The 10,264-nt window shown below is 43.7% G+C and overlaps 1 protein-coding gene across 1 annotated transcript; it reads right to left on the reverse strand.

Moving 5' to 3' along the window:
• Window positions 1-1,339: 1,339 nt before the first annotated feature.
• On the reverse strand, window positions 1,340-7,464 carry LOC146689658 (uncharacterized). Its single transcript, XM_085436919.1, has 2 exons — window positions 1,531-7,464; window positions 1,340-1,413 (listed from the first exon to the last, which is right to left on the reverse strand). The coding sequence occupies exon 1, from the start codon at window positions 7,451-7,453 to the stop codon at window positions 1,904-1,906; it is 5,550 nt and encodes a 1,849-aa protein (XP_085293045.1). The 5' UTR covers window positions 7,454-7,464; the 3' UTR covers window positions 1,340-1,413; window positions 1,531-1,903.
• Window positions 7,465-10,264: the final 2,800 nt, after the last annotated feature.

The following is a 10,264-nucleotide window of genomic DNA, read 5'->3' on the forward strand; positions in this document are numbered from 1 at the left end:
GAAGCCTTGGTGGGAAATAGTAAACAAAGATGGGGCATAGAAGCAGAACTGAGTCGTATGTGTGGAGGGACAGTAACTGTGTGTGTATATGTAAGCATTTAAACACTGCAGAGAGTACAATTAACAGTAACAGTATTGTAGAAATTCATTTCACCGAAACAATAACGTGGCGCACAGTGTGACGTCAAAAAAGGCGCACACCTTTGACGTTGCGTTTTCTGCGTTTTCTCCGTTTTTCTCGTCCACACGTAAATGCAAAAACGGAGTTTTCAAAAATATCCACCCTGGCCGGAGTTTTTAAAAATCTCAGTTTTCAGTGACCAAAAACGCCGTTTACGTGTGGACGAAAGGTGCAAACGCATAGAAAAATCTGCGTTTTCAAAAATACCCGGATACGTGTGGACGTAGCCTAAGAAAACACAGAACCAAATAACTGCAGTTCCTTATTTAGCCACGTGAGGCTCCATACTTTCAGTAAGTCTATCTCCCTAAACTCCAGTGTTAAAATGGCCAATGTTAGGGCAACAATATACATGTTTACTGAAGACCACTTCCATTCCACCCTCAGTAAAAACTGTGAGTTAAAAATCACCTTTTAAAACATATTAAGGCTTAAATGCTTATTTGGATTCTTTGTTTTGGATGACATTTGGATGCTGTTGTCTTGGTTGGTGTTCAGCTGTAATAAGCAACTCTAAAGAGTCAACTGCTCGAGTTTCTATTGAAAGTGTATTTACTTTTTCAATTTGTTTTTTGCTAGCCGATATCACAGTTACTATGTAGATGCCCCTTGCTAACTTTACAGCTAAGCTTACGGCTAGCAGAAGTATTAGCTATGGTGTCATGGTCTCTTCTTTTTATGACAATCTGTAAACATCTGGGAACCGAGAAGACAAGTTGAGGAGACGAGGAGTTCTATATCAGACAAGACAAGTCCCATTCTTACCGACGCTCAACACTCGTTCTTTGTTATGATTTTTATTTCATGATGCACAGAATATTTTCAGTTGGTTAAAGGTCATCACCGCAGAGAGGCTAGTTCAGAACTTAGACTCTTTTATTACAAAGCGACGCAGTATAGCTTAGTACTAACTTGCTGAAATACGCAAACCTTCCCTGAAATCAAGCAGAGCGTTTATTCCTCTAAAGCCCGGATATAACTTTTTTTTTTTTTTTTTTTTTTTTTTTTCTAAATGACATCAGAAACAGCAGTATGCGACATTACGTGATGGCAGAGCTTCAGTTCATCCTTTGTCTTTTTTTTTTTTTTTTTTTTTAATAAATAGGACAGGGGGTGTAGCAGTCCCTCGGACCAAGGAAGAAAGAGAGAGAGCCTCGACGGGTGCAGTAATTTTTACTTTGAGATTCATTCAGAATCTAACAGTGCTGAGGTGCACCAATGCACCGTGAAAACTAAACAGAAACACAAAATACATTTTCTTAGACGCTTATTACAAATATGAACTCAAATAATGCAGAAAATACAACAAAATATCAGTTAAGCAAACAAATACAACTTAAAACATGTACCTCGCTCCGCATTCCAAGGGCTGCAAATTGTTAATTTTGCTAGAGTCCGGTATCACGCTGCTTCACGCTTCATTGAGAGCTGCCTACTGGGACATGTGCGCCACAAAACCGGTCTGAGCTGGAAGTGCAGCTTGCCGCTAACTAAACAACAGAGCCCTCTACTGGACACTACGCGTAGCTGTTCAGGCTTAGATCAATAAACAAAACTGGACATTTACACTCCCACCAAATCATGTATAACAAACAACATTCTTTACATGATTTCCAGCTTTAACATATGGACATTACTACAAGAACGAACACAATTTCAAATACATCATCAATAAACTTTCGCAAAATACGCCTGATGTGAAAGTATTGATTGAAACATCAATTAGTTATTTTCTAATAGAACTACAAGCTTTTGAACAGGTCGCTCAACTACGTGAGGTTTGTGTGCTGTTCTCTGCTTCTTTATTAAGCCTCGATCGCCAACTTGAAGCTTGACTCTGCGGACCAAACCGTCATCTTCTTCTGGTGCTTCAACCACTCGAGCCAGTTGCCACTGATTTCTGGGAAGCATGTCTTCTTTGATAATGACTATGTCATTGACTTTAAGATTTCGACGTGGTAGGTGCCATTTCTGTCTCATAGATATGTTCAGAAGGTACTCTCTTTTCCATCTACTCCAAAACTGCTCAGTGAGATACTGGACTCTGCGCCAACATTTCCTTGCATATAAGTCCTCTTTCACAAACTTTCCTGGTGGAGGCAGTGCAACCTTTGATTTCATCAATATGAGGTGATTTGGAGTTAGAGGTTCAGGAGATTTAGGATCATTGATTCCATCGACGCTCAGTGGTCGACCATTAACTATAAACATCGCCTCATAGAATAGAGTTCTTAGAGAGCTGTCATCCAGCCTGCCTTGGCATTGAGCAATGGTGGCATTGAGAACATTGCGGATGGTTCGAATCTGTCGTTCCCACACACCTCCGGCATGGCTAGCAGATGGGGCATTGAAGACGAACTCACACTGTTTATTGGCAAGGAATGCTTCTAAGGCATCCATGTCACATTGTTTAAGAGACTCTCTTAGCTCATTTTTGGCTCCAATAAAGTTTGTACCCTGGTCACTGTACAACTTACAAACAGCTCCTCTTAAGCTGATGAAACATCTCAGAGCGTTGATGAAAGAGTCAGTAGAAAGATCCTCAAGCATCTCAATGTGGACTGCACGTGAGGAAAGACATGTAAAGAGGAGTCCGTATCTTTTATGCTCTTTGCGACCTTGTTTTGTGACAAATGGTCCGAAACAGTCCATTCCACAATACATGAAAGGATCTGAGATTTCAACTCGTTCCTTTGGAAGTTCAGACATGCGTTGTTCTTCTGGTGAACGTCTTAGTTTTCGACATTGAACACATTTACTTATTAGTTTTGCAACTTCCTTGCTCCCACCAATCACCCAAAATCCGTTCGATCTGATTTCCATGAGAGTTTGGCTTCTACCTTGATGACAAATCTGTGCATGAAAATGAGCAATGATCAACTTTGTAATGTGATGGTCTTTCGGGAGGATGATGGGGTGCTTAAGTCCCTGACAGAGTGTTGACTTCTTCAGTCTTCCTCCAACACGGAGAAGTCCTTGATCTAGTACTGGATCTACTCTAAACAGGGGACTTGAACTCGGAAGGTTATCTCCCACCTTCAACACTTCCATCTCTTGAGAAAAGGCCTGCTGCTGAAGGAGCTTTATTACTGTGTCAGCAGCTGTTTTCCGTTCATCTACTGTTACAAAGTTTCCATACTGGGCTTTGCTGGATCTCAATCTTTTTATCCTTGCAACCACTTTAAGGAGCATTGACCAGCTTGAAAACCTTGACAAACGGCTGAGGATATTGTCTTGTTCATTTGTTTGAGTTGTGAGAGCTTTGACTGCTTTGACTTCTGGATCCCCTACTAACAACACAGCTGAGGGGCTGGGTGCATATGAAATGTCATGTTCCCACAGAAACTTTGGACCAGACAACCAACATGTTGACATGATTTCTGATGCACTGAGCCCTCTAGAGGCGTAATCTGCAGGATTCTGAGCTGTGTCAATGTAGTGCCACTGTCTGGGATCTGTAGTTTGCCTAATTAACTGAACACGGTTGGCAACGAAGACGTGGAACCGTCGTGCCTCATTGTTAATATAGGCTAAGACTACTTGGGAGTCAGTCCAAAAGAACTCTTCATTAATGCACATCTGAAGCTCTGCTTTTAGCATGCTGCTCATTCTAGCTGATGTGACTGCGGCTGAGAGTTCTAATCGCGGGATACTTGTGACCTTGGTAGGTGCGACTCTTGCCTTAGCCATAACAAGACTACAGTGGACCTTCTCGTTGCTGAGGTACCTAATATAGGAGCATGCACCATATCCTAAATCACTAGCATCACAAAAGTGGTGCAGTTCCACCTTTACAATGTCTGTTAGTTCTGGTGGGTGGTAACATCTAGGCACTGCAACCGATTTTAGTCTTTCCAACCCATCTTTCCAGTCCTCCCACCGTGAACGTAAGTTGTCAGGAAGGGGGTCATCCCATTCAATGCCTCTGCGACACAGTTCCTGTAGGATACCTTTGCCTCTTAAGGTGAAGGGAGCTACGAACCCTAGTGGGTCGTACAGGGATGAGATCACTGACAGTATGCTCCGGCGAGTAGGAGGTTGGTCCTTAGTGTTTATTTTGAAACTGAAAGTGTCATTTTTGATTGACCACTGGATGCCGAGCACATGGCCTTCAGCTGTTGTGTCAGGTTTGAAATCGAGCGGTTCTGTGGTGTCTGCTCTGTCTGAGGGTTCCAGCTGGGAAAGCGCATCACTTTGGTTTGAGTTGAACTTGTGCAGATGTAGACCGCCAAGTCTACAAAGTGCTTGTGTTTCGGTGATGAGTTCTTGTGCCTCTTTAACTGATGGGACACTAGTTAGACCATCGTCTACATAAAAGTTCTGTTCAACAAACTCTGAGGCCTTAGGATAGTCTGCTCTGTACTGTTGTGCCAAATATTTCAGGCCGAAATTAGCACATCCAGGGGATGAACTGGCACCGAATAGATGTACAGCCATTCTGTATTCTCTGGGTTCTTTGTCTAATTGTCCATCCTGCCACCACAGAAATCTCAGATAGTTGCGCATGTCTGGACAAACAGAGAACTGGTGGAACATTCTCTCGATATCACAGATTATGGCTACATTTTCCTTTCTGAAACGACAGAGTACCCCCACCAATGAGTTGATCATATCTGGACCTGTGAGAAGAGTGTCGTTTAATGAGACACCGAGAAATTTTGCTGAACAGTCAAAGACAACTCTTAGCTTGGCTGGTTTTTTTGGGTGATATACCCCATGGTGTGGGATGTACCATGCAGTCTTGCCTTCAGACAAAGGAGGTGCTAATTCTGCATCACCACTGCTGATAATGTCTCTCATAAAGGAACAGTAATGTTCATGATACTGTTTATCAGCCTTTAGCCTTTTCTTCAGGTGTTGCAGTCGGACTGTGGCTAGCTTCTTATTGTTGGAAAGCGCTGGTGGATCATTGCCCTTGAAGGGGAGCGGCATCTCATAGTGCCCATCTGGTCTTTGTTTTATTGTATCACTGAGGATTTGTATGAAGCGAACATCATCCTGTGATACATACTTATCCTCATAGTTTCTCTCATTAAAGTCAGTCTCTAGGACTTTGAGTACTTCTGTGGCTGATGGTATGGGCATTTCTTTGACTGTGATCCTGTGCACATAACTCTGGTTACCTTCTCTGTCTAGGTGAGGATTACCAGAACCAATAATACTCCATCCTAGTAGGGTTCTTTGTGCGAAAGGTTCGTTTATTTTGCCTGTGACGATCTCTAGGGGGGCTAGTGCTGATGGGCAGTCATAACCAATCAATAGACCTACTTCACAGTTCTGTAATGGCTGTAACTTGTTAGCTAAGCCTTCAAGGTGTGGCCACTGAAGTGCCGTTTCCTTGGTAGGGATATGAGACTTGTCAACTGGGATAAAGTCACGAGAGTAGACGTGTTCTATTCGGACACGAGTCTCAGAATCAAACCCACGCACCTGTAAGTTGTTGGCAAGTTTACTTGCAACGACTGTGTCGACGGAAGTCATGGTGCTAAGCTTTAACTGCACTGGTTGGGCGTCTACATTTAGTTCTAAGGCCAAATCCTCTAAAATAAAGGATGAGTCACTCTGGGTATCAAGCAGGGCATATGTAAGTATTTCTTTCTCAGGCTCAGATGCAACTGACACAAATACTGGTACTATGCTGGATGTGGAAGATGGTTTCCTTGTTAGTACATGAGTCATAACATTATGCACTTCCTTGTTTGCACCTTCATCTGGGGATTTAGAATCCTCAGTTTTCCTTTCTTTAGGTTCATTCACTCTTTCTGTGTGTAGACAGGTGGGGTGACGCCGACCACACTTACTACAGGAGTGACGTCCTCTGCATTCTTTGGTTACATGACCCCTTCTCAAACACCCGAAGCAGAGACGATTTTCTTGAATGAAAACTTTCTTGTCATCACTAGTTTTCGCTGCAAAAGCAGGACACTTAGCTATGCCGTGCGATTCTTCTTTGCAAAACAAACATGGGGGTTTAGGTCTAGAAATAGATACTGGGATTGGTGGAGACTTTGGTTGGATGGTAGTACTGAGTGCCTTCGCTCTTTTAACGTGCCGCTCTTCTGATGCCCTTTCGTTTATTAGGAATGGTGAGGCAACAGGATTGCAAACTACTTTAGCTTCATTTTGTATGAACTTTGTAAAGCGAGCGAAGTTGGGGTAGTCTTGGCTTTTGTCTAGCTCCTCCACCACAATGCGGCTCCATCTCTGCACTATCCACTCAGGCAGTTTTCTTAGAAGCTTGTGATTTTCCTCACAATCATTAAGGATCTCTAGGCCTTTGACTTGAGGGATAGCCTCTGCACAGCTTTGGAGAAAATCTGCAAACTCCCTCAGTGCTTTAGGATCATTGGCAGCTATTCTAGGCCATTTTGTGAGTTTAGCCCTAAAGGCTCTTTGAATAACAAATGGGCTGCCATACCTTTCCTCTAAAACGCTCCAAATGCCTGCGTATGCCTGCTCACTGTTGCGGAAGAAATATCCCTCTACTGCCTTTCGTGCTTCACCTGCAAGATAGCTCTTTAGATACAACATTTTCTCACACACAGGTAAAGGTTTGTCACCAATTAGTGCCATAAAGGATACCTTCCAATCCATAAACTTTAGGGGGTCGCCACTAAAGATGGTGGGCTCAGGTACAGGAAGCCTGTTTAGGGTAAGAGAGCTGGCGAGGGCTTGAACTAAGCTAAGTTCTTCACGTTCTGGAGTAGTATTGTGAGGTCTAAATGTTGGTGCTTGTGGATTTAAAGAGAGCCGTGGTGCGATGTTGGGGAGATTTGCGGAATTTTCTAAGTTGTAGCAGGACACTTGATCATGGCTTTCAATGTCATTTTGAGCGCTAAGGGCTCTTACTCGTGCAGCTGCTACTTTCACTTCGCTGTCTGCCTTTAACTGTTGAAGTTTAGTCTTTTCCTCCTCCAACTTTGCCTTTGTTTCCACTTCCTTTATTTTCCACTCATTTTCCATTTGGCTGATCTTGGTTTCCTGTGCCAATATTTCTTGTGTGGCCTTTGCTTGTTCCACTTTGGCTGCAAGTTCAGCTTCTGCTTCCACCTCACGACTGCCAGTAGAATCTGCCTTTGAGCGTGCAACTGAACCCTCTGGGAACGACGTTTCAGTTTTTGTATCACCAAACACAGAACCATAGTCCCTTTTGTTTAACATCACTCGTACTCTTTCCTTTTCAAGGCGATCGTTAAAGAGCTGATCGATATTTTCCTGTCGTTTAGCAACAACTTCACAAATGTCAGTTGTAAGCACTGCACAAGCATCCATTCGCTTAACAATGTCGGGCGTCATTGATTGGCTGCGGCGAATGGGTTCATAATGCTGTTGTACTACAGCGTGCTTGTCTCTTATGTCATGACTGGCATTGTTTAGCTCTTCAGGTGAGCAGAAAGTTTTCAGCTTTGTTCTGATTTCTTTAGCTGCCTTCTTCCAAGTGTCATAAGCTTTGTTAAATGCCTTCTCATTTTTCTTTGCCTCACATTCCTGCATTTCTTTACCCTTTTCAGTTAAATGCCTTTCACGATTGCTGGATCTTACTCCTTGTTGCTCTGAGTCGTCGGCTTCTTCAGCAGGGTTCAACATTTTGTTACTGCAATGTGTATGTTGCTCTATGCGATAACGTCTGGACTTAAACTTACGTGAGTGTTACTTTTGGAAACAATGCTCACATCAGACGTTTACATCACATAAATAAACAGATTAGCACCCACATATTAGACAAAATGTAACTGTAAATACCGCTGATATACGTTACTTTCAAGAAGAATAAACCCATACAATTTAAAGATTGTAATTACTCAGTGCAATGCAGTATACCTTTAAGGCTGTAACCACAAAAATATTTAAGGCAAGTAACTCTGAATTAGTGTGCAGACATTTTAACTTTGTTATCAGCAAAGTCCTTAATGGGCATAATACCTGCACCTTCGTAAAGTAACCATCAGAGTTCAAAGGGGAGGTAGGCGACGAAGCAAAGATGATCTTGACTGGTGTAGAAATATCTCACAGCTGACACACGGACCCACCTCGTGGCACGGACTGCACTCATCTGGCATGGGAGCTAGCAAGTAGCCTTCACTCAGCGATCGAGTTTTCACTGTAGCAGTCCCTCGGACCAAGGAAGAAAGAGAGAGAGCCTCGACGGGTGCAGTAATTTTTACTTTGAGATTCATTCAGAATCTAACAGTGCTGAGGTGCACCAATGCACCGTGAAAACTAAACAGAAACACAAAATACATTTTCTTAGACGCTTATTACAAATATGAACTCAAATAATGCAGAAAATACAACAAAATATCAGTTAAGCAAACAAATACAACTTAAAACATGTACCTCGCTCCGCATTCCAAGGGCTGCAAATTGTTAATTTTGCTAGAGTCCGGTATCACGCTGCTTCACGCTTCATTGAGAGCTGCCTACTGGGACATGTGCGCCACAAAACCGGTCTGAGCTGGAAGTGCAGCTTGCCGCTAACTAAACAACAGAGCCCTCTACTGGACACTACGCGTAGCTGTTCAGGCTTAGATCAATAAACAAAACTGGACATTTACAGGGGGAATGAATGAGAGAAAGAGGGGGAGAGAAAGAAAGAAAACCAAAGGGGAGAAGAGACGGTGAGAAGGGGGGGGAAGAGAGAGAAAAAAAAAAAAAGAACTCCTGGGTCACCTGTATGGAGAAAAAAAAAAAAAACAAACAAAAAAAACAAACAGAGGAGACAGCAAACAACAAAGAGCAACATAATAATAGAGAAAACAAAGCACCATCACAATAAACTAGCTAGTCATAGATATCAATATTTACTAAATAATAAACGATATTGTGCAGCACGCAAGATAGACAGCGCACAGTGTGCTTTGAGGCAGCAGCCAAGAAAGCTTTAGTCCGCGTCTGTGAATACCCATGTGTGCATACCTGTGTGGATCAGCATGCTTGCATTCCAAAGGTTTCTCCATGTAATGATCTGCTAGGGAGTGTGGGGGGGCCACAGCCCCGTCCTCCAGGGTGTGAAGCGGGTATGGAGGAGATCAAAACTCCAGACATCCAGAGGCCCCCAGAACACAAGAGACCATGGAAGACCAACAGAGGGGCAGCCGCGCCACTGTTCCAGTAAGAGCTGAGGAGAGTCCCAGATGAGGGCTCGCCCAGCAGCCGCGGAGCAGAAGTCAGGGGGAGTTGCAGTGACGCGCCCGTGAGCTCCGCCGGCCCCCAGCTGTGCCTGAGTGACTGAGCCCCAGGCCGAGAGGCCGGGGGCACCCCACCTCCAAAGGGGCCCGAGCGAGCCCCAGGCCCCAGGCCCCGACAAGCGGCCGCCAAGGAGTGAGCCGGTGTGTACCCGGACGCCCACCCCCAGACACAAAGAACCACCAACACACCGACACCTGAGGGAGTCCGCCACCGGCAGGGGAAGTGGTGGTGGGTGGAGATAGGCCTCCAAACCTTGGAGGGCCTGAGGATATAACTTTCAGCAATGATGGTATTTTTCCAGCTCCACCAGCACTAATGCACCACCATACCATCAGAGACACAGGCTTTTTAAACTGAGCGCTGATAACACACCAGATGGTGTATGTTCTCTTTAGTTTGATGTTTTCCAAATGAAATAACAAAATTTTGATTCATCTGACCACAGTTTTGCTCAGTCCATTTTAAATTAGCTTTGGCAGAAAGGAGATCGTGGTATTTCTGGATGATGTTCACATATGGCTTCTTCTTTGTATGATAGAGCTTTAATCTGCATTTGTGGATGGTGTGGTGAACTGAGTTCACAGACAATGATTTCTGGAAGTGTTCTTAAACCCATGCAGTGATTTCCATGACAGAGCTACGCCTGTTTTAATGCAGTGCCGCCTGAGGGCCCAAAGATCACAGCACAGGCTTCCAATATTAATTTTGACCATGTCCATTGAGAATTTTTCCTGATTCTCAGAAACTTTTGATGAAATAATGTACTGTAAATGGCGAGATATTCAAAGTCTTTGCAATTTTAGGTTGAGGAAATTGTTCCACGATTTGTAGATGCAGCTTTTTGCACATTAGTAAACCTCTGCCCATCTGTACCTCTAACAAACTCTGCTTCTT

The sequence above is a fragment of the Copadichromis virginalis genome, linkage group LG17 (assembly GCF_057382275.1).
Source record: "Copadichromis virginalis isolate Kocher_CV1m ecotype Utaka linkage group LG17, C_Virginalis_male_GT1.1, whole genome shotgun sequence".
Taxonomy (NCBI): domain Eukaryota; kingdom Metazoa; phylum Chordata; class Actinopteri; order Cichliformes; family Cichlidae; genus Copadichromis; species Copadichromis virginalis.

Excerpts from the sequence above, each read along its gene's own strand:
- LOC146689658 (XM_085436919.1), bottom strand. The coding sequence starts at position 7,453 with ATGGATGCTTGTGCAGTGCTTACAACTGACATTTGTGAAGTTGTTGCT.